This window comes from Neofelis nebulosa, chromosome 10, assembly GCF_028018385.1.
Source record: "Neofelis nebulosa isolate mNeoNeb1 chromosome 10, mNeoNeb1.pri, whole genome shotgun sequence".
Taxonomy (NCBI): Eukaryota; Metazoa; Chordata; class Mammalia; order Carnivora; family Felidae; genus Neofelis; species Neofelis nebulosa.
In genome coordinates, this window is record NC_080791.1 from 106,305,368 (window position 1) to 106,330,983 (window position 25,616).

General features: G+C 54.1%; 2 protein-coding genes across 4 annotated transcripts in view; both read right to left on the minus strand.

Moving 5' to 3' along the window:
• AHNAK (AHNAK nucleoprotein) overlaps positions 1-9,587 on the minus strand; it is a 36,403-nt gene extending 26,816 nt beyond the window's left edge. For 2 of the 3 annotated variants that reach the window (XM_058689294.1, XM_058689292.1), the window contains exon 1: positions 3,783-3,949. The gene's annotated coding sequence lies outside the window, so the exon portion shown is untranslated. Of the gene's footprint in view, positions 1-3,782; positions 3,950-9,568 lie in introns of those variants that run through there. The other variant, XM_058689293.1, reaches the window with a different exon arrangement.
• Positions 9,588-14,931: 5,344 nt separating this feature from the next.
• On the minus strand, positions 14,932-25,582 carry EEF1G (eukaryotic translation elongation factor 1 gamma). Its single transcript, XM_058689297.1, has 10 exons — positions 25,434-25,582; positions 24,203-24,361; positions 23,427-23,490; positions 23,130-23,272; positions 22,439-22,582; positions 20,210-20,339; positions 19,615-19,819; positions 15,642-15,814; positions 15,428-15,552; positions 14,932-15,174 (listed from the first exon to the last, which is right to left on the minus strand). Exons 1-10 carry the CDS (start codon positions 25,443-25,445, stop codon positions 15,016-15,018), a joined length of 1,314 nt encoding a protein of 437 aa, XP_058545280.1. The 5' UTR covers positions 25,446-25,582; the 3' UTR covers positions 14,932-15,015.
• Between the last annotated feature and the right edge of the window lie 34 nt (positions 25,583-25,616).

Sequence of the window (25,616 nt, forward strand, 5' to 3'; positions counted from 1 at the left end):
AAGAGCCGCCCCCCATCCCAGCCAGGACACGAAGCCGGGATCAGCTCCAGGCACTTCCCCTTCCCCTAGAACCTCCGCTCTGGCCCCCAGGGACAGGGCAGGATGCCCCTCCCTGACCAGCCATGTGCAGTGCCTCGTCCGGCATCACTCAGCCTTACTCCCAGAGCTATCCTCACTCTCCCGAGGGCCTCTGGATGCAAACTCCAGGGCCCAGAACCTGTCCAGGATGGAGAAACTGACTCCAGTGCTTATCTGCAGCCCCTCCAGCCCCTATGAAACCTCCACTACCCGCGCAGAGTCCCACTGCTGTCCCCTGCCCTAAAAGTCCCACAGGCAAGCAAAGTGACACATCCAGGGCCACCATGCATAGCCAGAGGGCCATCTGCTCACAGGTAATAACACACACCTCCCCACTATGACATTAGTGGTCACTGGGACTCAAGGCCACAGTGAAACCTCCATGCTTGGGACGCAAGACCTCCAGCTACAACAGCCCAGCAGTCCCACAGGCGGGAAGTGAGGCCAGGGTGAGGAAGAGGGGCTCTCTCAAAACTCCTGTGTGCATACTCATTCCTGCTAAGCCCCACTGTGGCCCATCCACGCGGCCCCCACGCCAGGCATGGAAGAAAGCGACCTTGCTCCGGAAGGCCTGGGAGCCCAGCAGGGATGGGCAGAGACCAGGGACATGCCAGCTCCCCAAGGGGCCTGGATGAAGCCCATGGGGGACAAAGAAACACCAAAAGGCCCTAGACATTGGCTCCCACCCGACTGAAACGAGCACATTCTAAACCCTCCCCAGCAGCCGCCTGCCTTCCTCTCCTCGTGCACAGGGCATGCACAGGCTTACCACCTCCAGGGAGAGAAACCTGGGGGCGCTGGGGCGGGGGGGGGGGGGGGGGGGTAGGGAGAGCCAGCAGTGGGAGGGTTCCCATGAAAAGTAGGATTAGCTCTCCTGGTATGCCTCGGTCTGTCCCCAGGCGGTTCCCAAGTTCTGAGGAAGGTTAGTGACCACACCCCAGAGCCCCACACACCCCTCCGCCCCCACAGCTTTGCCCCAACCTCTCAAACCAGCTGCTCAGGCTCTGGGTAGCATGCTCCACCAGGGCCTGCCAGCCAATTCCGAGCTGAGCCAAGGAATCCAGCCTGGCAATGCCTGGGCTCCTCCACCCAGGGCCTCCCTGTTCAGGTGATCCCGGAGACCCCCATACCATTCCCTGCCCTTGTCTGCTGCTGGCCTTCCCCCACCCCCTCCCGTCTCCACGAGTCTCCCATGGTTTACTCTCTCTTGTCCCACCTTGGGCCCTGGACCTGTAGCCTCAGGACTCTGAACCAAGTCCGGCTGGTACGAGTCCTCAGCTCTGTGGGGTTAGCTCTTCAAGGAACTGCCCAGACCAGGACCCTGAGCCATTGCTAAGGGCCTCCATGCCAGCAGCACTAAGCCCCGCACGACTTACGTGGCTCCCTATGTGTCCTTGTTCAATGACCAGTGTCTCTGCATATAATTTCCTAAGGACAAGACTTTACAGAGGGGCTTAGAACACCCCCTGATCCCCATTTCGAACCCTGCAGACCCTGTGTCCTCTGCTAGCCCAGTTTTCAAGATCCCAAGTCCTCTCCTACCCCGCCCCACCCCCACCTCCTTCCAACCACAGCTCACAGCTCAGAGCAAGGAAGTGCCCCCTAAGCCTGGGGTGCCCTTCTGCTCCCCACTCTGCACACTCTGCCTACCAAGGGTTGGCCCAACCCATCAATCCCTTTGGGCCAAGTAGAAGGAAGCTTCCCCATTCAGCTTCGGAAAGGAAGTGAGGGCCACACCCAGCTCCAGGGATTTCCCTCCTGGGGGGCAGCGGAGAGAGGAAAATGAAAGCGGACCCTGCTCCCCCGGTTTTGGGGCAGCATAGGTGTGGAGGCCTGAAAATGCCTTCCAAGGCATCTTCAATCTCTTCCTCTTTCCCGCCGCCCCCCCCCCCACCCACCGTGCCTTCACCTGTCACTACAGCCCCACACTGTCACTATGCCTCACAACATCAACCCAGCCCCTACCAGTGCCGGGCAGTGCAAGGAAGGGCAGGTGAACCCTGTCATCGGAGGCTGGATTCTAAAGAAGGAACTGTTTCGAAACCAATTATTGGGAGCCCAGCGCTGTGCTGGGGACACAGAGGTAAATATCGTAGTCCTTCTTCCTCCAAAACGCCAGGTCATTCTCCAAGGACCCCACTGCCATGGGATGATCCCACCCTGCCTTTCCACAAATCCACTACACAGAGCAGGGCTCTCAGCGGCCACCGCGCAAACTCCCTCGGGGCACCTCACCACCACCCCTCTGCAGCCACACCCAGTGAAAGGCGAGAGCACACACACCACGCACACAATTCTCCGTGGCCACGTTGTGGGTGCAGGCGCCCAACCAGAGCCCTGAGTTGCCCCCTCTGCCCACTCGGCTCCCCTCCCACGCAAGGGGGGGCACAGCCAGGCCTGCTCAGACCCCACGTGTCCCTCGCGGCCAGCTCCGCCCAGGGCTGCGCCCCCACATCCCCGGCCCTGGCACTGCAGGGGGCGCCCAGCCCAGCCAGGGGAGGGCCAGGCCCTCACACACTGCACACCCTCTCCCTGCATGGGAAAGCCTTACATAACACCGCTCTCCGAACACACCCTAAGCACTCAGCCTTTCCAACTCCGTGGCAGGACCTCGTCCCCCAACCCTCTCTCCAAGAGCGCACCGCTGGAGTGGAGGGTCCAGAGAGCGCAGCGAAGCCCTCCTCCTACGCCGGGCCCCGCTCCTGCCCCCATCTCCCACACACAGCCCCTTCCCCTCCTCCCCTTTGCCCCTCACCACTCCTCCCCGAGTTCTGGTTTGAATTAGTCAGCGGCTCCAACCACCACATTCCTCAGGCTGCTGGCGCCGAGCCAGGCGCTGGGGCGGGGGCCATCCCGCCCCGACGAGTTTGGGAGTGGGGTGGGGGAGAGCGCACCGCCCCCGAAGGGGAAGGGGCGGTCCCGAGGGCCGGGCCGCCACACCGCCCCCCCCCTCCCCGCCCACCCCAGTGCTGGAATCTCCCTAATTACGCCCCCCACCCCCACTCCCACCCTTCCCGCCGGGGGGCGCGCTGCAAACGTCCAGGCAGCGCCGCCCCGGAGGAAGCAGGGAGTCTTCTGGAGCCGGGAACGCGGAGCGGCCAGACTAGGGCGGGGCAGCTGGAGGGGGGCTGAGAAAGGGAGAGGCCGGTGGTACAGAACTGGGTGGGGCCGGGAGGACTCCGGACGCGAAGTTAGAGGCGGAGGTGTGGGGAGCGGGAAGGGACAGCGGAGGGGGCGCGGGAGCGCGGGGGCTCCGGGAGGGGCCAAGGGGCCGCGGCGGCGACCTCGGAAACTTCTCCAGTAAACACGGAATAGGAGCTACAGCAGTGCGCTGAGCCACCGCCCCAAAGAGAAGGAGGGGATGGGACAGGGGCCCCCGGACCAGGAACAGGGCTCCCTGCCGAGCAGTAGAACTAACAATCAGCCCTCGAGAGAAATAAGGACTGGAGCAAAGCGCGCCTCGGAGCGATTTTCCAACTTTGCCCAACTTGCGCCCCACCTCCGGAGGCAGAGTTCGGCTCCCAGGGCGCGACGCGACGCGTCGCCTGCCCGCGCGACCCGGGGCTGTCTAGCTTGCTCCACGCCGTTTGAATCCTCGCAGCGCGCCTGGCCCAAGAGCGCGGCCCAAACCCTGCAGCCCACCTCCCCTCGCGCGTTCGCGGAGTCCTGTTCCCGCGGCGCCGCGGTGCGCCCCGTGCCCCTACCTGCGCGCTCAGCCCCAGGGCACAGCCATAGCCCGCGCGGGGCCCCAGGTCGCGGTGCTGCGGCTGCTGCAGGCGGCGAGCCCCGGTCGGGGCGGGTCCGGCAGGGCGGGCGGTGCAGTCCCCGCGGCGGAGCTGCTCCGAGTGGCCGGGCCCCCGCGCGCGGAGGCGGCTCTTGTAACTCCGGCTCCGGCGGGCGGGTCTGCCCCGAGCAGTGGGGAGAGGGCGGGGCCGGGCGGGGCCGGACTGGGGCTGGGACTGGCGAGCGGGGGCCGACCCTACTAGGACCCGGGAGCGGGCTGCCGGGGTGGGGGTGGGGGGGCCACTGGGGGTCGCAGGGACGTGGGGGCGCCGCACGTCCGAGGGGCTGCCTTACCCTGCCCCCATCTAATGCCCCCGGCCCTGGCGCGTGCCTGGATCTACCCCCAACGTATGCAGTGTGTGGTCTCCTCGGCCAGAAACTCCTCGAAGCTCCCCAAGGCTCATCCTCCCAGCTAGAACCGCGAATCAGCTCATTTTGCGGGAGCGGCTGGGGGGGCTTGAGTGATTCGGCCGCGACCTCCAGCCTGGCGCGGACCTTTTGAGTTTTCTCTCAGCCCAGGAACCTACACTTCAAATTCCAGGCCCCTGTCTCCTCCTCACTTAGTTCCTGAGCTCCAGGCAGCCGCGCCCATTTCTCGCCTCGCCCCTTTCGGAGGGCCCCCAGCCCCTCCCCCCACAAAGCCGGTCTGAAGACGCTGGCCCCACCCCTGGAGTTAGGGTGCCCACGTGGAGTCACCAGGGCCTCACGCACCACGGTGCTGCTCCGGCCGCTGCAGCGACATGGGAGTCAGGCCGGCAGCCTCCCCCCCCTGTCTGCAGACTCCTTGCAGGCCGGAGCGCCCGCCTTTCCTCTACCTACCATTTCTTATCCGAGTCCCTCCCCCACCTCCCCACTTGGAAGGACGCTGTTTCCAGATTTACTGCGATTTCCCACAGCCACTTCTAACTCCATGAGATTTTATTAACCGCTTAATGATGGGGTGCAGGGGGGCCTTCTGGCGCTACGCAGTCCCCTTCCACCTCCCATTCTCTTCTCCCCCGACGACTCCTCTTATCCTTCCTCCTAGGCGGCCACCCACTACCCGCATCGAGGAAGCTTTCCTTTCTTCCCGAATGCTGAGGAAGGGAGACCCCAGGCTGGGGGGTCCAGGAGAAGACCTGGCTCCAGGCAGGAGCTCCCTCCTCGCTGCAAGATCATGAGTGGGCTAGGGCTGAGACCTGCGGTCCTGTCCTCTGAAATGGCAAACATGTTTACAGGCTAAAAATACCCAACAGCCAACTCTGCTGCCAGCCCTGGGGGCTGTGTCCCAGGTCCAGTTACCAGCACAGGGTACAGGCGGTGGGGGAGGGAAGACATAGCAAAGGAGCCATAGCTGTGCAGACTCATACAATGGACACGGAAAGGTGGAGACACATGTGTAGACATTCAGACAGGCATCGACATGCAAAGACAGACAAAGCAGAGACTTGGGCACTAGCATTCTCTCTATGTCTGTGTCTATGTCTACTGTCTCTAACTTGCTCCTGTGTGCAAGAACGTTCTCTCTCTCTCTCTCTCTCTCTCTCTCTCTCTCACTCACACACACATACACACACGTAGATAGGGACTCAAACCCATGGCAGAGGCAGTCCCACCACACACATCACAAACACAGCCATAGACCCAGGATTTCTAAAGAAGCACCCTCTCCATTTTGTTCTGTACACCTTCCCTAGAACCTGCCTTATTTAAATGTTTGTTTATTCTTGAGAGAGTGTGAGCGGGGGAGGGGCAGAGAGAGGGGGCAGAGGATCAGAATTCAGCTCTGCGCTGACGGGAGCCCTATGAATGGGGCTGTCAAACTCACAAACCCTGAGATCATGACCTGAGCCAAAGAGGGAGGCTCAACCGACTGAGCCACCCAGGCGCCCCCCCCCCAACCTGCCTTATTAAAAAAGAAAAGGGGGGGTGCCTGGGTGGCTCAGTTGGTAAGCGTCGGACTTCAGCTCAGATCATGATGTCACGGTTTGTGAGTTTGAGCCCCGAATCCTGCATCGGGCTCTGTGCTGACAGCTCAGAGCCTGGAACCTGCTTTGGATTCTGTGTCTCCCTCTCTCTCTGCCCCATCCCTATTCATGCTCTGTCTCTCTGTGTCTTAAAAAATAAATAAAACATTAAAAAAAAAATTTTTAAGTTTATATATATATATGTGCACACACACATACATATGTATATATGTATACAAACTTTTCAACTTTGGGATGCTTTTAAAACACAAAAACCAAGAGCTACTATATTTCCTTTACCAATGGCTTTTAATTCATATTTCATTTTCAGAAACATTTATTCGGCTTTTCAAAAATGGACCAAGAATACAGATAAAGTGGCCCGTAAAGCTCCAAGTCAGATAATCCTTGTTGACATTTTTTAAATAAAATCAATGCCTCCATCTGGTGAAGAATGTAAACAATACAGAAAGGTAGGACAATAAAAAGTAAACATCTCCTTCCTCCCCTACTCAGGCCCTCTCCCCAAAAGTAACCTAACAGTGTACCAAAGGATATCTAACTTTATGAAATGAATCATCTGGTTCCTTGAAAGTGCAAGTTTTCCCAGGACATATTTTTTTAAAAAATTTGTAATGTTTATTTTTGAGAGAGAGAGACAGAGCGTGAGTGGGGGAGGGGCAGAGAGAGAGGGAGACACAGAATCAGAAACAGGCTCCAGGCTCTGAGCTGTCAGCACAGAGCCCATCGCCGGGCTCAACCTCACAGACTGTGAGATCATGACCGAGTCGAATTCGGACGCCCAACCGGCCAACCGACTGAGCCATCCAAGCGCCTCTACCCAGGACATATTTAAATGGGAGTGGATTTACCTAGGTTTTCAGAAGGATAGCTCGGATGATTTGCCACAAAGACACAGGCCATCTGCAGAAGGGCTCTGGGAGTTTGGAGGGAGGGGCTGGAGCAGGAAAGGAACAGCGGGGGAAGGGTGCGGGTGTTGTGCCCTCACTGCAGCCTGGGCTCCGTCAGCCCCCCAGGAGTGAAAGAGCAGAGGCTAGTGTCCTGGGCTCCAGGCCAACTTATCTGCTGCATTGTTTGTTCTGGCCACCCTCTTGGTCAACACAGAAGAAGCCAGGAGGGGCTGGGTTTGGAGCAGCTATAGAGCAGGGGTTACTGTCCAGGTACTTCATTCAGAGGTAAGAGTGTCAAGATCCCTGGTGGGGGATGGTCCTGGGGACTGGCCGTTGCCCCGCTCCAAGCAGGAGTGTAGAGAATGGGGTAACCCAGACTCTTGCCCCGTACAAAGCCACGATCGTGCCTGCTGGAGCTGGGATTTCCTAGGCCAGCTTCCACAGCGCAGGGGAAGGGAAATATATTCAACAATTTTCAATGATGTGATTGGAGACACACACACTCTTTTGGAAATTTCTGCCAACCCTTCTCCTTCTGCTCACGGCTGTGGCTTCCCCCCCCCCCCCCCCCCCGCCAAAGCTACTCTAATGGTGATTGTGTCTAATGCCACAGCAGGCACTATCATGTGTTAGCTCATTTAATCCTCACATGCTCTGGGAGGAATGGTCTGAGAGGGTTAGTGATTTACCTAAAGGCACAAAACCTTCAGAAGCAGGAGTCAAAACTCCCGCTGGCATCTAAGCTCCATGAGGGCAGGGAATTTTTTGTTCTTTGCTGTCTGTCCTGCGCCTAGAGCAGAGGCTGGCATATAACAGTCAATGAAGAACACTGTGTGGAATGAATGAGTGAAGGAAGGAATGAATGAATGAACCCCACAGCCCTTGTTCTTTTCACAACAGCATCCTGAACCCCACACTTCCCTTCAAGGTCAACCTCCAGGGAGCAATCACTCCACTTACAGACCTCACGTGCAGCTACACAAACAGTTATTGTGCGTCCAACACAAGGCCAGGGGCCCACGGTGGGGGTGGTGGTGCAGGGAATGGAGAACTTGACAGGATGCAATCCCTGCCCTCAAGGTGCTCTGTCCCGAAGGAAGTGTATTCTGAGTCCCCTGCAGATCCTATGCTTTGGGAAAATCGGACATTATCTTTTCGGCCAGGTCTTTTACACGGATACCTCACCCTCCCCCGCCCCCCCCCCCCCCCCCCCCGGCACACAGATACACACACTATTTCTTTAGTTATAAGGATTCCTGCGGTGTCAACTTTGCAAAGAAAACCTGTATCTTCGGGGAGGCTTCAGATTCGTCTGTCAAATTAAGGGCTACTCAGGGACCTGGGAGGACTTGAGCCCTCCTGCTGGCACTCCCATCATCTTTCAGAGGCATCCCACACCACAGTCCTGCAGATTCACTGGCAGAGCTAGGTGAGTTCTAGGACTCGTCATCACTGGGATACCCCAGCTTCCCCAGAAGTTTTGCTCCCTCCCCGCAGGGGGTTCCCTGATGTGTACACACAGTGTGTGTGATGAACCTTGGGCTCCTCGGTTGCCAGGCGACGTGCCTCTGTTTGGTTCCTATTATGCCCATTTCCATAGCAACCACAAAGGGAGCTCTGTGGGCAGGCCCCTGGCCAGGGGATTCCCCTTCCCCTCCCTCCTCACCACAGTCCCCTTCTCTAAAATCAGTGTATTACAGGGAAGACAAGACGCCGACTGCTCAAAAAGTAATCATGGCTTTTAAACTGTGATCCCAGAAAGGAAGTGAAGTGTGCAATCTGTTTGCAGTCTCTTTGAAAGCAGACTCCCTGCCCCTCCCATGAGGGCCCTCTGGCGTGTCAGCCTTAGAAGCAGAGAAATGACTGTTACCCCTCCTTTGAGCCATCTGGGATCTCCCAGACCCCACCTCCACCCCATACACACACACCCGGAGCTTAGCATCTCTGCCAAACATCAGGCCCTTCCCTGTTCCCTTTTCACTGCTTCCCAATCTGTCTTCCCCAGAGAACAACAGACCTAGTGGGTGATTCTGGGATCCACACATTAGGTGCTCAGCAATCGTCAAACCCCAAACTCCTCACCCGCACTCAAAATCTGAAGTCAAGTATTCCGTCTCCGTTCAAATCCCAGCCTGTATTTAAACCCCGGACTTCAAATAAGGAGTTCCTGAATCACTCAGAGCAGACAGCCGGGATACCGGAAACCCGCCCATTACACTCGGTCCTAATTGAAATCTTCAGGCCAAAGCAGACCCCAAGTTAAAGCTGATTAGAGAACAAGAGACGGCAGGCAGGGCTCTGAGTGCAGACTCTGGGAGGAAAGAAGGCACAGAAAGACCGTCCAGGCAAGAGAAAGGGGACGAAGTGAGCAGGGAGAGAGGGACAGGTGGACATACCTGTCACTGCCTGATTCCAAGCACAGTCAGAGACAGCCTAGAGGGCCGGGGGACGTGTGGGTGTGCAGATGCGGGGAGAGCAAGAAGATAAAGGAAATGTGGAGCCGAGATTAACGAAAACAGTGGCAAAGCATGATTGAATAGGCTGCAGAGGAGGGAGGTGGGGGGCGGGGAGGAAAGGGGAGCTCAGAACTGAGCTGGGGACCCGGCAGGCTGACTGTAAGTAAACAGGAGCCCAGGGAGGGAGCTGGAATGAGCAGCGGCCGCCCCAGCCAGCTCCCCTCCCCAGCAGGGAGCGGGGAGGGAGGGGAACACCAGCCTCCTCTCCCCTTTTTTGGAATCTGCCTTTCCGCCACCCTTTCCAACTTCCTCTGCCTTTCCCCCAGTTTGGGGGGTTGTGGGGGGGGGGCGGGGGAAGAGACCAGCCCGGGTTTCCCTCCCTCTTCTACTTAACACTTCCCTAGTCCAGTTGAAGGAGATCAGGCTGAGCCGTGAAGGAAAGGCCTAGGCTGCCCAGAGCCTGAGTCACCACATAGTTGAGGTTCCTGTCACTCGAAGTCCCGCCTCTGCTACACCCTGTGCCCTCTGCCCGCCCCAGGACTTGGAGCACCGGGGTTGACCTGCCCTGGGACTTGCTCCACTTCTGTGCTTCTCGCTCAGCCAGGGCTGCTGGCGGCTTCGGATACCACCTTCTCTCTGCCTCCCAAACCGAGCGTGCATCCTTCTCTCCCTGCAGCTTTGGGGGGAAGCGCCCTCCTGCTCTCAGGAGCAAAAGTGACTCAGTGAGTGGCTTCGAGAGCTGTGGAAAGGCTAACATGCCCCCTTGATAAGTCACTTCCCCTCTCTGGGGTCATTTCCTCCTGGGTGAAATAAAGGGACGACCTGATGTGGTCTCCCCGGCAATCCCAATCCTGAATAAGGTACATCCTGGACGTCTGAGTCAAAGAGATAGAGTGTAAGCATTGAGGAGGATGGCAGAAAGGGGTGTGTTTGCTAACCCCTGTCCGTCCTAACCGGAGTGGGTGGCATGAGGCACAGGCACCACCACCACAGGGCAGCCAACACCCTAGGTGACTGGGTGATTCAGGCCCCACATGGAGGCGGACTGGCAGGAAAGCACCCCGCGGCTTCCCTGTGACTCAGGGGAAATGCAGAGCTCCCTGAAGAATGACTGCCCAGGGTCCCGCTATAACCAACTCCTCTCCCTTACGCCTAGAAAGCTTCCGGTTGCATTGAAGGTCCCACCGCCTTTGATGGGCGCCCTAAGCTCATCATACTGCCTCCCTGGCCTACTCTACCCCTCCTACCTGGCCTTGGCAACCCCTCTTCCCTCGGCCTTCAACCCCATAGCCCTCCCGGCCCTGCCAGGTCCCCTCATTTACCCTTTGGCTCTGCCCATCCTCACTATCCACCCCCATCCCAGTGGAGCCAGCCAGATGATTGCAAAAGGGCTGAGCCAGCGGGAGAGGCCCTCACATGACAGCTGTTCCTGCTGCGGAGGGGAGGGGGCAGCTGGAAGCAGAGGGAAGCACATTCCATGGGAGATCCGATCAGAAATAGCCCCAAACCCTGACCATCCAGCCCCTGTTCTGCACATGGCCAGCCCATTGTGTAAACAAGGTAAGGTCAGTAGGCTTTCTTTGTAATCCTGACGATATCAGGGAAACAGGGGGCAGGGGGAGGTTCCCAAAGGGGAGGGGGCCACAAGAATGAAAAGAGCCAAGGAACATCTAGAGATCCAGGGTCACCAAGGGCACTTTGGCCATTTCAGCAGGTCCCACCTGCCCATGGCGTTCTCTCTCTTATGAGACGTTCAGTGCTAGGGTCCGGCAGCGGCCATTACCACCATTCCACCCATCCCTTGGGTGCTGAAGCACTGGGACACCCCAGTAATTCCACTGGAGTAAAACAACAGCCTCCTCCGGGAGCCATGCCAGCCTGATTAGAGCAAACAGACAGGAGCAGGTGGGAGTTTCTCTAACCTTTCAGGAGTGCCTATATTTCAGCTCCCCGGCATTAGGGGAGGCAGAGAGGAGAGGGTGAGGACCCCAGAATTGCGCTCAAACACACGGAGGACCAGGCCAAGCTGGGGAGATTACCCTGCACTGTAGGTACAGCTTGGTGGGGAGAGGCAGGGAAGCCAGAGTCACCCAGGAAGACCCATTTGATTGTGTGGAGGGAAAGTTCTGGGTTCTGGGGACAAAGAGTGCTGGTTGCCATGAAAACCACAGTATTAATTTCAGAAATGACTGGGTGGAGCCTCCGAAACACTTTATTCCTCTCCCTTCAACACTCTAGACCCTTCCCCCACCTTTCAAAAGGGGAAGTGGCACATTGGGGCATGTGGGCAGCTGGTGGGATGGGCCTGACCCAGTGTGCCGAGCAGCTGTCCAGCTCCAGCTCAAACAGGACATGAAAAAAAAAGAAGACAATCTAGGTCTTTCTTGGAAGAACTTTAAAGGCCTTCGACTTTTTAATAAGTGACTTAAGCAGAAGCGCCAACAAAGCTAAAATAAATAGCTGCTTATGAGCAGTATCTACCAGTTACCAATGGGAACTACCTGAATACATACAGGCGTTCCCATTCACACTCGGGGCTCTGGCAAGATTTCATCTGCAGCAAGGGCGGGGATAGTATCATGCTGAGCGAAATAAGCCAGTCAGAGGTAGACACATAGCATACGATTTCACTCCTATGTGGCCTTTAAGAAACAAAACAAACGAGCAAACAGAAAAGAGCGATAAACCAAGAAACAGACTTCGCTACGGAGCACCAACGGATGGTCACCAGAGGAGTGGAGGGGGGGGGGCTGGGTTGACACGGGGTTTGGGAACCAAGGAGCGCCCTGGTCTGATGAGCACCCCGCGATGATGTATGGAAGTGGTGAATCACTATACTGTGCACCTGAAACGAATGGGACACTGTAGGTCAACGATACTGGAATTCAAGTGAAAGAAAAGATTTCGTCTGCGGTCAACTGCACCCTTAAGCCCCGACGACCCCTCTCTAGTTTCTCCACCTCCCTTTAGGGATGCTCTAAGGTTTCGCCCAGTAGGTGGATAAAACAGCTTCCTCGGTCCATCTTACCCTAGTTCTCCAGGAACACGCCCTGTTCTCAGCCCCGACCCACTGGCAACACCCCCTTCCCTTTCCTGCCCGGGACCTCGGCCCCCGCCGGCAGGCGCCGCACGGTGGGCGCCGGGATGCCAGTTCTAGGTGGTGCGCGGGTGGCGCGGGCCTGCTGCCCCGCGTGTCAGGAAGAGGGCCCGGCAGAGACGTCCCCCCCCCTGGCGCGCAGGCGCTCACGGGGCCGCCTCGGGCGAGCCGGGCGGGGCCGGGGCCGGGAAGAGCGGAGGAGCCGGGCCGAGCTCCAGCCTGCGCGGGGCCCTGGCCTGGATCGGGGAGGGAGGGCGAGAGTCCCGAGCCCGGGGAGCCCGGGGCTGTGCGGTGACTCAGGCCTCCCCGGGGCAGGGCGGGACCCGACCAACTCCAGATGGACCTCCCCTCTTTCCCGCCCCACATCTGCCGCTAGAAACTCCTGCTGTTAACCTCTTTCTTGCCCACCCCGGCGGGAAGGGGCCCTTCAGTTTCTTCCCGCTTTGGAGGCCAACAGCGAGAGCCACCCGAGGCCTCGACACCCTCCCTTCGAGCTGCCCACCCCACCTCCGCTTGTGGGTACTGGCCCTCCCCCAAGCGCAGGCCCGGCCTCATCCAACAACCTGGCCGCCCTTCTCTGCACCAAACCGCCAGAGTTTGGGGCACAGGAGGCAGGACGTGAGGATGAGTCACGCTTCCTGCAGTCGGAGAGAGGCTGGGTCCACCAGACCCACCCAGTCCACATGGGGTGCCAGGCCTGCGGCAGCCGGTGCTCTAACCCACCCTGCAGAACCCCCCCCCCCCCCACCCACCCTTTTCCACAGTGAGGCCCCACGCCTGGGCCTCTTCTAAGTATTCAGCTCCTGGGAAGACAGGATACCGAGGCCCCACTCCGGGGCCTCTTCTGAGTAAATATTCAGCTCCCGGGAAGACTGGGGGTACCGGGAAGCAGGGGAAGATGACACAAGTGAAGGCCCAGGAAGGTGTGGCGTGGAGGGAGTCTGACAGGTTCGGCAAGGCCCCAGCACCCAGCGCAGGGCCCAGCCCCACCAGCAACTAGCACTTGTAGATCCTAACCAAGAGCAGCCCGGGAATGCTCGGAAGCAAGACAGGTGGCAAGTTTGGATCCGACTCAAGAGGATCTGCCAGGGAGCAAACTGGAGCAAGAACCGACCCATCCTCACCCAGCTGGATTCCAGACCACAGCCCTGCTTGGCCCATTCTTCCCAGAACCCCCACTGGAGTCCAGGTCCCCAGCTAGATTACAGCCTTACCCTCTCCCAAGCTACCAGACCCTGTCTGTACCTGGAAAGATCACCTTCTTCCTCTCCCGACCTAAGCCCTTCTTTCTCCCACTAAGAAGGTGGCAGAAAAAAACCCAACAAAAAACATAAAACCATAAACTAGAGACCAAAGGTTGAGTGGCGACTGTTTCTTCATATGCCTCAAAACACGAATCCAACTAGAGCTTTCCAGCTTCCCCTGAGCTGTTAACACACAGGGAGACCCTCAAAGCTCTTCAAAAAGAGAGTAGGAACAAGAACCTCTGAAAAGGGTGGAATAAAAATTAAGCTCAAAGGAGATAAAACAGTAACCACAGGTCTGAGCAGGGTTTTCAGATGGCAATCATGACTACTCTACATTCCAGGAAGCAGCAGGTCACATTAAGAGCACGGGCGTCAGTGACACCCACTGGGTTCAAAATCCTGTCTCCGTGGGCAAGTCACTTAAATCTCCGAAGCCCACTTCCTTGTTAGAGAGTAGAAATACCCCAGGGGTGCCTGCGTGGCTGTCGGTTAAGCATCCGACTTCCTTCGGCTCAGGTGGTATCTCACGGTTCATGGGTTCGAGCCCCGTGTCAGACTGTGCCGACAGCCCAGAGGCGGGGGCCTGCTTCAGATTCTGTGTCTCCTTCTCTCTCTGCCCCTCCCTGACTTGTGCGTGCACCTGCATGTGTGCAGCCTCTCGCTCTCAAAAATAAACCAAAAAAAAAAAAAAGAACACCCCATAGATGATCCACAGCCAGGTTAGGGCCAAGAGGGCCAGTGCCTGTTGTTGAGTACTCTGTGCCTGTATTCCCACCTGTCTGAAGAATTTAAACTATGACCCTTGGATGCCACCACCTACCTACCTTCCAGGGCATCTGTGAGAAATAACGCGAAGTTCCTTGACACCGTGCACTACTGTAGGTCAGTTCTTAGTACCATTTGCAGGCACTCTCTCCCTTCACTGGGCAATCTGGTCCTCAAGAATTAGGTAGCTACTTGGGGCGCCTGGGTGGCTCAGTTACAAGTCCCACTTCGGCTCAGGTCATGATCCCCCAGTTTGGGAGTTCGAGCCCCAAGGTGAGGCTCTGTGATGATAGCATGGAGCCCGGAGCCTGCGTCAGATTCTGTCTCCCCCTCTCTGCCCCTCCCCTGCTCACACTCTCTTAAAAAAAAAAAAAATAATAATAATAATAATAATAACAATAAAGTGGCTACAAAACTCCATGTCCCTACCCACCCTAACTATACCCAGTCTTTCCCAGCTAGGCTAGCAGTCGGTCATCATGGTAGAGGCAGGGTGAATAAAGTCAAAACTGAGCAGAGGCCTCTCTTTCTGCTCTTCCGAAGACTTCTCTCCTGCAAAGGGAGGTACCGCAGGCCCATAAAATACCTGCTTTAACGTATACTAGTCCCCTTGGAAGAAGCCATCACTCACAAAGGAGGCAGGACAGGTAAGGGTTCAATGTTCAGTTTCCTTTAATGACCCCCATCTCCCTGAAGGGCAGGTGCAGGCAGCTAGGTGACGGCAAGAGATGTTCACTTGAAGATCTTGCCCTGATTGAAGGCTTTGCCCACGTGCTGGAAGGCCCCCTCCCAGGAAAAGTACTCTCGAACCAGCGTCTGGGCCTCCTCACTGCCAGGATCCAGTTTCCGCCACGTATAAGACTCGTAGTCCACCTGCCAATCTGGACTCAGCTGGGGAAAAAAAGGCCAGGTTGAGAAGCATGTGGTCAGGTTATGAGATACTGTCCCACACCTGTTCCAGCTCATGTGTTCCAGCTCAGACACATGTCATCAGCTCCTAAAACTCCTGTGACTGTGACGGCTCCTTCCCGTACATGTTCCTTGAACTCTCCTGAATGCCTACAAGGCACAGGAATAAAAGTGTGTCTCCCATACCCTTGCCCCACCCTCAAGAGACAGACTCCTCCCCTACAACTTTCCTCACCGGAAAGGCAAGCTCCTGGCCTCGGAAGACCCAGACTCCAGAAATGGAGCTGCTATTGTTGGTTCCAAAGAGGATGACACTGGCAAAGGCATTCTTCCTCAGCTTGTCCAACCGCTGGAACATTCCTGAAGGGGTGAGAGAGAACACGCTGCCTTTAGGATCACATCACCCACTACCTTGTCCTCCCTTCTTCCTAGACCCACCCTCTGCTCACCGGTGATGAGGTTGCAGCTCATGAAGGTCTGGGTGAGCTCTTCGGGGAAGCGGTACTCGGAGTACCACAGAGACCAGCCATCCTTATCAAAATGCTCCCAAAAGTACGGCAGCGCCACAGAGAGGGTGTCCTCGTTGGAGTATTTGCGCTTAAATTCGTCCAACACGAAGGTACTGAGTGGAGGGAAAAAGCAAGGTCAATGTGGAGGTCCTACTGAGGCAACCAAGGGTGGTCAGGCTAAAAAAGAAGCTAAGGGCAATTTTCACTTAAAATGTACTGGTTTAAAGAGGTCACTGGACTGGCAAACGGGTACAACCTTACGAGGGAAGAGAGCTAAAGGGGTACGAACAAGGGGTCTAGGGCACTCCTTTGCTCCCTGCCTAAATCGGCTGGGATTGAGGAGGGCGGGACCTGCTGGGGGGCGGGGCGCGCCGGAAGGAGGCAGCCCCAAGAAAGGCACAGGGAACTGCTGCCCCCTGGCGGAGACCTAGAATGAACACTCCCTTTTCTTCCTGGCAGGCCCCTGGGGGAGGGGGGGGTGCTTTCCCATTGAGTCACACTTAAAAACTGACTCACCCAACTTTCTTCCCCCACCGTTGGCCTCTTCAGGTTACATACACTACAATGTGACAGCAATGTAAGCAGTGAACATCTTCAAAGGGACTCCACCCCAGACCTTACACCCGTGGCCTTAGTCACTGCCCAGGAACAAGTCCGGATGCTGAAAAGCCCTTAGGTTCAGATTATTTTTGAAGCGATCTGGCTCAGATCTGGCACACTGAGCAGAGAAGGCTCTGCCGCTACAGAGAGGTCCCTCTTCTCACGGTAGCAGTTCTACTTCTTTTCTTTGCAGTTATAAAACCCACGATGCCAGCAAACAAGACAACTAATATTTTTATACACTTGCCACTGGTGACTTCCCAAAGATGACGTATGTAGTTCTGTGCCTTGTACAATTTATTAATTTGATACTATATCACTCTATATCTGTATCTTTTTACAAATGTTTTAATGGCTGGAGCGCCTGGGTGGCTCAGATGGTTAAGCATCTGACTTGGTTTCGACTGAGGTCATGATCTCACAGTTCGTAGGTTCGAGCCCCGCGTTAGAGTCCCGCTATCAGCACAGAGCCTCCTTGGGCTTGTCTCCCTCTCTCTGCCCCTCTTCCCGCTCGTGCTCTATCACTATCTTTCAAAATAAATACACAAAAAAATTATTTAAAAAAAAAAGCCCTTACTAAATGTTTCATTGGTCCAATTATTCACTAACATAAATAACAGTAACAAACCCTGGAGTTAGAAACCATTAAGTGGTGCGGATCTGCCCACTGTGGCCTTACAGCAAAGTAGAGGCTGGACTTCAACCCTGGGTCCTATGTTCCTTCCCAAATACCCATCAGAGGCCTCCTCTGAGGAGCTTCCATCTCAACCACCCAAAAAAGGGACCGGGGATTTTTTTCTTCACACCTTCCCAAACTGTTGGAACTTTCTAATTTGTGACCACGTTGCATCCATTTCTCAACCAAATGACCACAGGCTCTCAACAGCTCCTGGAACAAGTTGAGCTGGAAGGCCTTAAAAGGACTAGAACTAACTCGAGACAAATAGTATTCATCTTTGAAGACATAACCTTGGTGATCTTAAAAATCCAGGGGAGGGGCACCTGGGTAGCTCAGTTAAGCGTCCAACTCTCGATTTCGGCTCAGGTCACCATCTCACTGTTTGGGAGATCGAACTCTGGGGCTCCACGGGGCTGCTTGGGATTCTCGCTCTCCCTGTCTCCACCCCTACCCCGCTCGAGCTCATGCTCACGTGTGTGTGCACACACACGTGGACATGTTCCCACGCTCTCTCAACATAAAAAAAAAAAAAAAAAAAAAAAAAAAAAAATCCAGGGGAAAAATCATCTAGGTAGGCAGCCCAGTAGAGCGTCATGGCAATACAACAAATTGGTATTAACCAACATTCCCCAAAAGAAGAAATGCAAAGTTTATTAAAGATTTTCAGTTTATTGATTTGTTTTCTGCCCAGAGTATACAGACCTAATATATGTGAAAATCTCTAAAAATTAACGGTGTCTATGTTACAACAGCATATGTAATTCGGGTTAGTTATCAGAGCATACTCACACACGCCAAGCCAAAAAGCCTATTCAACTCTTGACCTGCCCCTGTGCTAAGTTCAAAGTACGTCACTTCGGTTCAAAAAGAAATACATCTGTAAAGAACAGCTGCACCCGAAACCTTCCTTGGTCTTGTATGAGCTGCTAAGCCTAAGAGCTACACTCCAAGTTTCTCCCCAAACGGGGAAACAGCAGCTCCTAACGGTGACCACCCAGCACTAGGATGCTCGTCATTTAGAAGTCTCCACGCTCCTATCGTACCCTCCAGCAGTGTGCACCTTCATGCTGGGTTAACCCATAAAAAACCATTACAGGGCGCCTGAGTGGCTCAGTCGCTTAAGTGTCCGACTCTTGATTTCGGCTCAGGTCATGATCTCACAGTCTGTGGGTTCGAGCCCCACACTGGGCTCTGCGCTGCCAGCACGGGCTGCTTGGGATTGAGTCTCTCGCTCTCCCTCTGTCCTGTCCCTCCCCCGCTAGCACTCCCACTCTCAAAATAAGTAAACATAAAAATAATAAAAGAAAGAAAAGAAAACCAGTACAAAATAAGGGAGGCTGAACCCTGTTAAACACTAACAGAACTATTGAAAGGCCAGACAGCTTCGGGAAAGGCAGAGTGAGCAGGTGAGAAAAGCAGGGAAAAACAAGAACTACATATGTGAAGTGGCTACGGACAAGACCAGTATCATAACGCTTGCAATTTTTTTGAGAGAGAGAGAGAGAGACAGAGAGAGAGAGAGAGACAGAGAGAGAGAGGACGCGCGAGCAGCATGCGTGCAAGGGGCAGGGAGCAGAGGGAGACAGAGAATCCCAAGCAGGCTCCGTGCTCAGCGAGGAGCCCAACATGGGGCTCGATCCCACGACCCTGGGATCATGACCTAAGGTGAAATCAAGAGTCAGATGCTCAGTCAACTGAGCCACCCAGGCACCTCATAAGGCCTGCAATTCTAATGAATGACCTAGGGTAGTGACTGAGAACTTGAGTTTGGAGAAGCGGGCAAGTACTAGACGTCCCACCATTTTCACCCGAAAGTTTCCTCTGACCGCATTTTCTTCCAAGAACCCCAACCTTTACTGAAACGGTTGGAAGTGGGTGGGGTGACAACCATCCCATCTATTTCTTTCTCCTTGAGGGGTTTAACTCCCCCCCAAAAAATGAACCAGACAGGCACTATGGAGCCATGGTCACCCTCCTTTTTCTCAGTAAGAATTTTTACATTGTCTGTCCATCCAAACAGTAAAAATAACGATCAAACGACACTGACCTGGTGTCAGGGCTTCAGAGCCAGCCCAGCAGGGCAGACATGAGGCTCTCTGTATCCTCTCCCTGTTAGCTCTGGGGGCTCTCAAATCTGACCGAGCATGTTCGAGACCACTTTACCTCCACATCCAATGCTGTGCCCCGTCTATTTGCCAGAAAGGGAGTTCTTATCTTTTTCCCAAATGTAAGAAACGTACTTAGAATCTGCCTTCCACTTTTAAAATGGACCCAGTTCTTGGGGCGCCTGGGTGGCTCAGTCAGTTAAGCGTCTGACTTTGGCTCAGGTCATGATCTCACGGTTCTTGAGTTCGGGCCCCGCGTCAGGCTCTGTGCTGACAGCTCAGTCTGGAACCTGCTTCGGATTCTGTGTCTCCCTCTCCCCTCCCCCGCTCCCTCTCGAAGATAAACGTTAAAAAAAATTTGTAAAATTCACCCAATTCTTGAGAATAAACTCAGAAGTTGCTTTACTTGCAAACAAACATCCTTCACTCCTGCACGGACACCCTAAAACTCTGGGCCCTTGCTGTGTAAGGGGAACACGCACAGGGACGCACTGGCCTTCCTGGGTCCCTAACTCTCCAGTATCTTTACCTCTTGGGCAAGTGAGCAAAGGGGTCCTTGGCCTTCGGCTCCGCAGCCAGCGCCTGCTCACATTCATCCATCTCCTCCTCGGGAGCAGGAGCAGCGGCCTTTTTCTCCTCTTTCCGCTCAGCCTGGGGCTTCTGCTTCTCTTCCCGAGAACCTTTCTCTTTCCTTGGGGTGTCCTTTTTAGGCTGGCTCTCTGCAAACTTTTTAGCTGGTACAGAGGAAGGGAGAGAATTCAATGTCCTGCCTCTTTCCATGTGCCTCTAAAGCCAGGCAGTGAGCAGGGTAACAGAGGAAAACTGCTGGGTGGGACTACGAAGGGGCCTAGGCCCTGCGCTGCCATCAGTTCCCCATACGTCCCCAAGCCAAGAACACAACCCTCGGCAACAAACACGCACCACTGTTGCTAGACGTTAATACAAACAAGGGAGGGTACGTATGCTTATGAAACAAGTTTCCTGAAATATCGGTCACTATGTGGGATACCCTACATTCTGTGGGTCCACATAACCCAAAAGCCTGATGGAACATCAAAGGGTTGAGACTGAATGAACCAGCCCCTGCGTCAGGTCGCACGGCTCTTCCGCCTGCTCCGACCTACCGTCAAACTGGGCCATCTTCTCACAGAGTTTCACCTCCCCCAAGACAGCTCGGAACTGGGGCTGGTTGATGCAGGTGAGGAACCAGCGGTTGGTATTAGGGAAGGCCTGGCGGAAAGACGGCTCCAGGACCTGTCAGAACAGAAGGGTGGAAACCGCGTCAGTGGAGAGAAAGGTCCTGAAGAGTGTCAAGCCAGAGACCCTTGTTTCTTTCTAGATCAAAGCTCCACCTTCCTCTCAAGCCCCCAGTTGGCAGCTCCCTAGAGTCCCCTCTTACCTGGGGGGCTACTTCCTGCTTACCTTCCTCTTTTTCACAGTACAGTCCAATTTAACGGGTGCTTGATCCCACCCCTCATTTACTACAAATCTACCTAGCACAAATGTTTACACGGCACGTTACTCCTTTTTTTTTTTTTTTTTTTTATTAAAGCTTATTTATTTTGAGAGGGAGCAAGAGAGAGGAACTAGCAGGGGAGGGGCAGAGAAAGAGGGAGTGAGGGAATCCCAAGCAGGCTCTGCACTCTCAGTGCAGAGCCTGATGGAGGGCTGGAACTCACAAACCAAACTCATGAACCAAGAGATCATGATCTGAGCAAAAACTAAGAGTCAAAATAATAATAACAGTAACAACAACAACAACAACAACAACAAAAGAAACCGAAGAGTCAGACACTTAACAAAAACTGAGCCACCCAGGCGCCCCTGGCACCTTACTTCTTTTACAAAGCCAATTCACACCAACATATTCCAATCTTCAATTCAATAATTTTTTTTTAAAAAGGGAAAGGAAGGAAGGGAAAGAAGGGAAGGAAGGTAGGTAGGTGGAGGGGGGGAGGGGAAGATGCCTGGGTGGCTCAAATGGCTGAGCAACTGACTTTGGCTGAGGTCATGATCTTCTGGTTTGTGGGTTCAAGCCCCGCATAGTTCTTGCTGACAGCTCAGAGCCTGGAGCCTGCTTTGGATCCTGTGTCTCTGTCTCTCTGCTCCTCCCCGACTCATGCCGTGTGTGTGTGTGTGTGTGTGTGTGTGTGTGTGTGTCTCTCTCTCTCTCTCTCAAAAATAAACAAAAAAAAGGTGGGGCGCCTGGGTGGCTCAATCAGTTGGGAATTGAGCTTCCCAGCTTCAGCTTCGTCTCAGGTCATGATCTCACAGTGTGTGAGTTCGAGCCCCGTGTCGGGCTCTGTGCTGACAGCTCAGAGCCTGGAGCCTGCTTCAGATCCTGTGTCTCCCTCCCTATCTCTAAGTAAAAAACATTTAAAAAATTTAAAAAAAAAAAAAAAAAAAAGTGCAGACACACAGAGCTATCAATTACTCATTTTGCCAAATAAGTAAGATTAACAAATACCATCTATGTTAACCACAGGATCCAAACTTCAGAAACTAAAGAATGTTCAATAACAAAAATAAGTAAATAAAAATCCAAAAGCAAAGAAGTATTTCAATACATCACACGGTCCCTTAAACTAAACTCAGCTTCATAAACCAACTCATTTACCATCTTGTAGCTTCCTAAGACCAGAGGGAAAGTGACCTTGGCACAGAGATAGAACACAGCAGCCAGCAGTGTTGGTTCTGCAGTGCTGGGTTCAAATCCTTCACCATCTATCAGCTACGTGCCCTTGGACCAGGTGCGAATTTCTCCTCACCCGCAGAGCAGAGCAAGACTAAGATGATGCCTGCGAGGCCCCTGGCACCGTGTCTGACACAAAGTAGGTGCTTTTTTTCTTTACAATTACCACACTACTGCTCTGGACCAGCGTCCGTCCGAGAGCTGCTGCTCGGGACCCAGCAACATGTCATTTTCTTTGACCTGATAACCTCAAGAGTAATTACTACCACCCTGGTTTTATAGCTTACAGAGAAAAAAGGACTAAATGAATTCTCAGTCGCTCTCACTCACCTCTACCTACAACTTGTAAGTAACGAAGCCAAGAACCGAACCTAATTCTGCCTCCACAAGATCTTCTTGATGAAGCGACCAGCTCTGTCTTTACAACCAAGCACAGCTGGCTTTCCCAAGAAACATGGAAACAAAACGAAACATCTTAGCTGCCACAGAGAAATCAGGACAACAGAACATTACCAGACTTCTCAGAAAGGGGAAAAGCAGCATGGTACTCAAATCTGGAATTCCTAGAGTCGAGCTGTTACCTGAAATGACTCATCAGACTCATCCCTTAATTTCTAACCCCACCTACCCTCTGCCGACCCAGATTCTTTATAAACGTCACCTGTTTATAAAGCCACAACAGAGTGCAGACAACTGTGATGTCAGCCAGTGTCACACGTTCGCCCACCAGGAAAGTCCTCGTCTTCAGGTGAGCATCCAGCAGCCCCAGAATTCGCCTCACCTCCTCCTTTGCATTCTCTGTGGCCTATTGATTTCAAACGACCAAACTTAATAGTGGGTATCCCCCCCTTCCCTGCTCCCCTCCCCCAATGATCGAACTAAGATAACTATTTTACTTACTAAGTTCTGGCTCATCCCCAACCCTTTTGCAATGGAGTCAGACTCTAGGATCATTCCAAATGTTATCAGACATTGAAGCTCTCAATGTCAAATTTCTTCATGGTGCAGTCTGGCTTAATTTCCCACTATACTGACCACAGTCCTGTATTTTTGGATTTGAGAAGGAACCTCAGAGGTCACCCGGTTTAACCACCCTCCTGCCATTGGGTATAGCTTTTCTACAGCAGAAATCTCACTCATGACAGGCACCACCTCCACTGGGTCTATGTGACAAAACAACCCGGATACCATCAACAGCCCAGTGCTCCAAACTCACACCCAAGAGATTAGGTCTTTTATCATCCGTATGTTCTTAGCATCTCCTTTCCTCAATCTATTTCATTCCTTACTCCCGACACTCAGGAGCTGATGCCATCCCTGCCCCTGGCTTCTCCCCAAGTTCCAAGGCTTACCTGCTTGTTGTGGTGCATGATGCCCAAGGTCGGGAACACCCAGGTACTGGCTGGGGGCACTATGTCGCTATCAGCAAAGCTCACCCACTGCACCACCTGGGCTGCGGCCTCAGGAGTACTTCCCCGCAGCTCCTCATTGCTCACTGCAGAGGCAGAGCACAAAGGTCAGAACTTTGGGGTCATGCCAACACCAATCCAAGTCCATGAAAATGCCTCTCCTGTCACTCCAGCTCACCCTTATCCTCTCCTACCTCCTTCATTCCAGATCTTCCCATTCCCACTCCCACCGCAAATTACCATAGTAGGCAATGGCATTGCTCTCGAACACACAGAATCCATCGTCACCCTCAAACGCTGGAACCTGGGATAAAACAGTCAAGGAGGAGTGGGATGAAAAAAAAAAATAGTAAGTAAAGTACACAGTAATTTCTCACTAGCCAATCCCAGGCCCTAGAGTTGTTTGGGATGAAAGTTCTTTTATAAGGCTGATGAGCCTTACTAAGCAACTACTGACACAAACTATTGGTATTATCTGAAACCCCGGAACCAAAAATACTTAAGTTACCTGGTATCCCTGATATCTGAACTCACATGGAAAACCCAAAGATTTAGATATTATCAAACACTTATGTAAAATCCCTCAATTAAATAGGCGAAAGACCAGAAACTAAATGTTGTCTCTTTTCTCCATATTCTTGAAAGCAGGGCGGTACTCCCCACACTACACGGATCTCTTCTCTGTTTAGTATGGTTAGCTACCCATCTCTAAAAGCCACTCGGTCAGCTCATGGCAGATACCGGATACATTTGCACTAAAAACAGTCAAAACTCATTCTCTCTCCCACGAAAAAAGAAACCTGTGAATTTTACAACAGATTACTGAACAGGCTCTGCATTATTCCCAACTATGTGCAAATACACACTTGTCTCAAAATGAAAAACTTTTTAAGTCAATGCAATGTAAAAAAAACAAATAAATCGTAATATGGAAAGCGCCCTTTCAAAGATGGGGGCCATCTTCAGGCCTCCTTGGGTTCTCAGGACCGGAGACCCCTCTCCACCGTCCTACTCACCTTGCCGGCAGGAAATTTACGGAGAAATTCAGGTGTGCGGTTGGTTTGGCCAAAGTGGAAGTGGGGTGGTGCGGAGAGCACGCGGACCTGAGCCCCGCTGTACTGAGCAGCAATGAGAGCCTTGAAGGCCCTCCAGTTTTCAGGATATGTGTACAGGGTCTGTGGGGGGAGGGGAAGATGGAGAATATTAATGACAGAAGGGTCTGAGTTCTAAATGTCACCTCCAGGGATAAATTCCCTGAGTTATTCCCAATCCGTTCAACTCCCTCTGGTAAACCAAATTCTCTTCTATGTGTCATGTGTAACCAGAGTCCTCTGAAATACCGGGGACAGAACTACACAGCAACTGCTAAATAAAGCTTGTTGACAGGCTTGACCTTCCCTAAGGACAGCCCTAGAAGCACTCTCATCCCCTCAAACGTATCTTCAAGAAACCCAGAACTTCCAGCACCCGCAGACTCCACCTGCCGACAAACAGACACTCCTCCTTTCCCTGGTTTCATTCATTGATGGCTGGCGAGTACCTGCCTACTCCACCGCCGAGCCGCTCATCCCTTTAAAGCACCATCACTGTTTATCACACACACCGACCGTTTCCAAGTTCCCTTCAGAACAGCCAGGCGAAACCGAATGGCATCCTCTCCTCTCCCAAATCAACTCGGTCTCCCCAAAAGCCCGTTCCTTCTTGTCACGCTAACGTTCCCCCCCCACCCCCGCCCGTCCCGTCCCGCAGTGAGTTCCCTGGCAGTAGCTTCTCCTTCTCTTAACGGTCCAGCTGGGCTGACTCCACCGTCCGGGGATTCCTCTCACTCTCCAACCTCCCCGATGATGAACCCTTAACCGGAGACAGCCGTACCTGCCCACAAAGACCCTCGTCTTAACCCAGTCCCTGCTGGTGCCCCACAAAACGGTCACAAAAGTTGTCAACCTGCCCGGATACCACGTCTCGAAGCGGCAGTGAACCCGAACCCTTTTCTCAGGCCCCAGACGGCCAGGATCTGACATCTCTTTTCTCCACTACCCCAGACCCTTCCACCTCTTTGGCCTCCGAGCGCCCCAGCCTCAGTTCCCCTCCGGGGCCTGGAAGCCTTGCTCTCCCAACAGTACGATCTCTAGACCCCCCACCAGTTCCCCACTCGGCTCCAGAACTCCTCTGACCCCGGAGGGCCCCACTCGGGCAGAGGATGGCGTCGGATACCGTGACCTGGATCGCCAGAGCCGGCAAACTTACCCCGGCCGCCATGGTGATTCCGCAGAGAAAGGGGGTGGGGCTCTCGGCGCTGCCGCAAAGTAAGCCGTCCGGGAGAGAAGGGGGGGAAGGGGAGAGCCGTGGAGAAACAGCAGCCGCAAAGCGAGGACGGCATAGAAGGCATACGCACGACAGTTCGGTATCCCGCGGCGCTGAATTGGGAAA

Coding starts and splice junctions, on each gene's coding strand:
- EEF1G (XM_058689297.1), bottom strand. Junction 15,815..19,614: donor TTTGCTCACTTGCCCAAGAG/GTAAAGATACTG, acceptor CCCTCCACTCAG/TACCTTCGTGTTGGACGAAT. Junction 15,553..15,641: donor GAGCTGCAACCTCATCACCG/GTGAGCAGAGGG, acceptor TCACCCCTTCAG/GAATGTTCCAGCGGTTGGAC.